At 38.3% G+C, this 3,223-nt stretch overlaps 1 protein-coding gene across 1 annotated transcript; it reads right to left on the bottom strand.

Annotated features, from left to right (window-relative positions):
* Positions 1 to 1,401: 1,401 nt before the first annotated feature.
* Positions 1,402 to 2,792, bottom strand: LOC103989020 (outer envelope pore protein 24B, chloroplastic). The gene is made up of 3 exons (XM_009407749.3): positions 2,529 to 2,792; positions 2,068 to 2,463; positions 1,402 to 1,662 (listed from the first exon to the last, which is right to left on the bottom strand). Exons 1-3 carry the CDS (start codon positions 2,742 to 2,744, stop codon positions 1,582 to 1,584), a joined length of 693 nt encoding a protein of 230 aa, XP_009406024.2. The 5' UTR covers positions 2,745 to 2,792; the 3' UTR covers positions 1,402 to 1,581.
* Positions 2,793 to 3,223: the final 431 nt, after the last annotated feature.

Here is a 3,223-nt window from a genome sequence, read left to right on the forward strand (position 1 = left end):
CCTTTTGAGTTTAGTTGTGATACTAAGTTATAGGAGACGAGAGTGTAAAAATAAAAACAATGCTTCTATTATGAAAAAAAAAGAACTTTAATGCCAAAATTTAAAATCAAATAGTAATAGATCAAATTTAGGATGTGTATGTCATTCAAAAAGGTTTTATCTGATTTGCGAGTGTACCGTCGTTAGATTTGAAAGTTATAATAATATCGATCTGCATTGAGAACTAGATTAACTTTCTCTTCTCTTCCTATCTTTCATAGGACAGCGATGAATTAGGGACAAAGGGGAGATAAAATAAGATATGTAATCTCTTATTGACTGGTTCATATAAGGGTAGGTGAGAGAAGATCTAAAATATCTCATTAATATCGCATATCCTCATCTCCTCTTATTTCCATATCTGTGTATCCACACTTTCATTATAAATCCCTAGGAGGTTATATTTATTTGTAGAGTAGAGGATCTAGGATTCATCTATTTAGGAATCCTACTATAATTGGACTTTCAATAATATTTATAATATATCTTATCTAATTTAATAGGATCACATAATCTAATAATATTTATAATATATCTAACCTAATTAAATAGAGTCAAGTAGTATAAAAGTAAAATAATATAAATTAAAGATTTAAAATTAATTAAAATAATAATATCAAGATATAACATGGTAAAACTCTCAATTGACTAAGCAAACTAGAAGATAGTCATTATATAAAAAAAAAAAAGAAGAAGAGAGAGTATAGCATTCTCTCTAATAAAAAAGAAAAAAAAGACATTATTTCTTATAATAGAAGAAGAACTAGAGGAAAAAAATTAAAAAAATTAAAATCAAGAGAACCAAATAAAATAGAAGACTTTCTCTCCGCCCTTTTTGTTTTTTCCCCCTTTCTGTCTATTCCTTTGCTCACTCTGTACTGCAGAGAATGGATTGGATGTTTTGTCCTTCCGATGCCTTATGGTAAGTACAAGAGGAAGGCACAGAAATATCCTCCACGTGACCTCACACGGGAGGTTGCAGCCTCCTCACTCATCCACGTTGGGTGCAACGTGTGCTTAGATGATGAAAGCGGTTACCAATAAAAGCATATAAATGTGGGGTACTTATAATTATATCTGCTAAGAACGATGGTTAAGCCGAAATAACTTAATTATTATTGGCTTCGATGAGTTTTCTTTTTTTTGTCTTCCAAAACTATGACGATGTGATTTTGGCTTAATTCATCTCGATTTCAAACATTTGTACAAACTGATGGTTTAAAGGACACAAAAAATAGAGTTTTTTAGTAGCATTAAGATTTTAAAATTTTATCACTATCAATATATATATATATATATAATATGCAGAGAAATTACTGACATGTAAAGAAGTAATAGGGAAAATGTTGTATCATTGTACACAAAAGCAGATATTATTATTCTTGCAGGCAATGTGACAAACACCATTACATCAGCTTATAATAGACACAATTAGCATTCAAAAGAAGTCCACAGTCTAAAATTAAAATTCTGAAATCAACTTCAATCAATGAGGAAGAGACCTCCAAACTGCTCTGGAAGACTTCCTTCCAAGCCTAGAAATCAGAAATCATAGCTCCATGTGCTTTCAGCCATGAATCTTGGATTTATCTTGGGATCCATCACATTGAATGATGAAGAAATCTGCAAGGCATCAATAATTAAGCTACATCAGATCTCAAATTCTTACAATTATGTGGCTACAAGTGTTCTCTGTAATTCTAACATCTTCCAGAAAAATACAGAGCACATAATACTCCATTCATTCATTCATTTGTGACTTTTAAAAATAATATAATACAAACGAAAAGGATAAAAGGATCAAAATGGAAATGAAACAGAGACATCATATGTCAGCAACAAATTGCATTTTAAGCTGATTTTGTATTTCTTTTTCTTGTTCTTATAACTTGATCTGTCTTACCTATCAAACAATAAATGTTATGAGCTCATGCCTCATTTGCAGTTTCAGATAGTCTAAACTAAGGGTGTTAATGGATTATTGATGATCCAAGAGCATTGCCTAAGAAGGTCCTCGGACAACTCTACCTTGAAAGTGCCATTGACCTTGGAGTTCCTACTCCATTCCAGCTGAACCGTCTTGGCCGCCGTCCGGTAGCTCGCCCTCACGGCGTCGCCGCCCTCGAACTTGCTCGACACGTCCAGACCCCACGCATTGGCGGCTACTTCGTAGGACGGCTCCACCGCCGTCCTTACCCGCTCGCCGTGTTCGTACTTGTACTTCACCTTGCAGTCCCTGGTGCCCAGCACGTGGCTCACCGCCACCTTGTTCCGCGGGTTCAACGCCACCGACCCCCCCACCGCCGTCTTCTTCTCCGGCATCCCGTGGGTGTACTCCAGCTCCACCGTCTTCTCCATCACCTTGATGGCGTTCATGAACTTGAACTGGACGTCCGGAGGATCATCACTTTGACGATTGGCGTCCTGAAGGTTCACATCACGTCAACAGATGCACGAATACTGCGTGAATCCATGGTAGAAAGGATTACATGTTTGCGAGAGTACACGACGGAGAAGGAGTCGGGCTTCTCGAAGGTGAAGGAGAACTTCGGGGGCGAGTCCTTGGCGGTGTTGACGACGAGGGCGTTGGTGACGGAGGCCTTGAGCTTGGCGTCGCCGACGTTGGTGTTGATGGTAAGGATGGTGGAGGCCTTGCCATCGTCCTTGTCGGTCTCGTACTTGCCGGTCAGTGTGGCCCTCATCATTGTCTACCTGCTCCCAAGCTACCAACACTTCCCTCGTGGAGGTGAGCCGAGGAGGGAGGAAGGCATAAGAGAGGAGAAAAGAGTGGTTGATAGCTCCCATTGAAGCCGGCCGGGATTGCTTGCTGATGGCTACGAAGTATCTTTTTTTTCTCTTTTCCACAAAAATTACATATATAGTGCCTCAAAAAGTAACTCTCTCTTCTTTCTTTTCCTTTCGTTTAAATCATTCTTGATCTCGACTCCTCATGGAAGCTTTCTCAACGAAGCCTTTTCGGTGTTGGCATCTCCTCGGTATACCTTCCTCGACGATGTTTCCTTTGAATCATTCTTGATCATGTTCTACCCAAACATTCGATTCAAGATCAGCCTAAAACATGTCGATTGCAGTTCTTGAGAAATATTAAAGTAATGACCATCTCTTAGTAGCATAAATCCTCGTTTTGTTTGTCTATAATGTTAGAATCAAAAGCTCAATAGAA

This window comes from Musa acuminata, chromosome BXJ1-6 (genome assembly GCF_036884655.1).
Source record: "Musa acuminata AAA Group cultivar baxijiao chromosome BXJ1-6, Cavendish_Baxijiao_AAA, whole genome shotgun sequence".
Classification (NCBI taxonomy): domain Eukaryota; kingdom Viridiplantae; phylum Streptophyta; class Magnoliopsida; order Zingiberales; family Musaceae; genus Musa; species Musa acuminata.

What these genes read in the sequence shown, in the direction of transcription:
- LOC103989020 (XM_009407749.3), bottom strand. Translation starts at nt 2,744, where the DNA reads ATGATGAGGGCCACACTGACCGGCAAGTACGAGACCGACAAGGACGAT. An exon ending in TCGTGTACTCTCGCAAACAT is followed by an intron (nt 2,464 to 2,528) that starts GTAATCCTTTCT and finishes GTGAACCTTCAG; the next exon opens with GACGCCAATCGTCAAAGTGA. An exon ending in AGGTCAATGGCACTTTCAAG is followed by an intron (nt 1,663 to 2,067) that starts GTAGAGTTGTCC and finishes GATGCCTTGCAG; the next exon opens with ATTTCTTCATCATTCAATGT.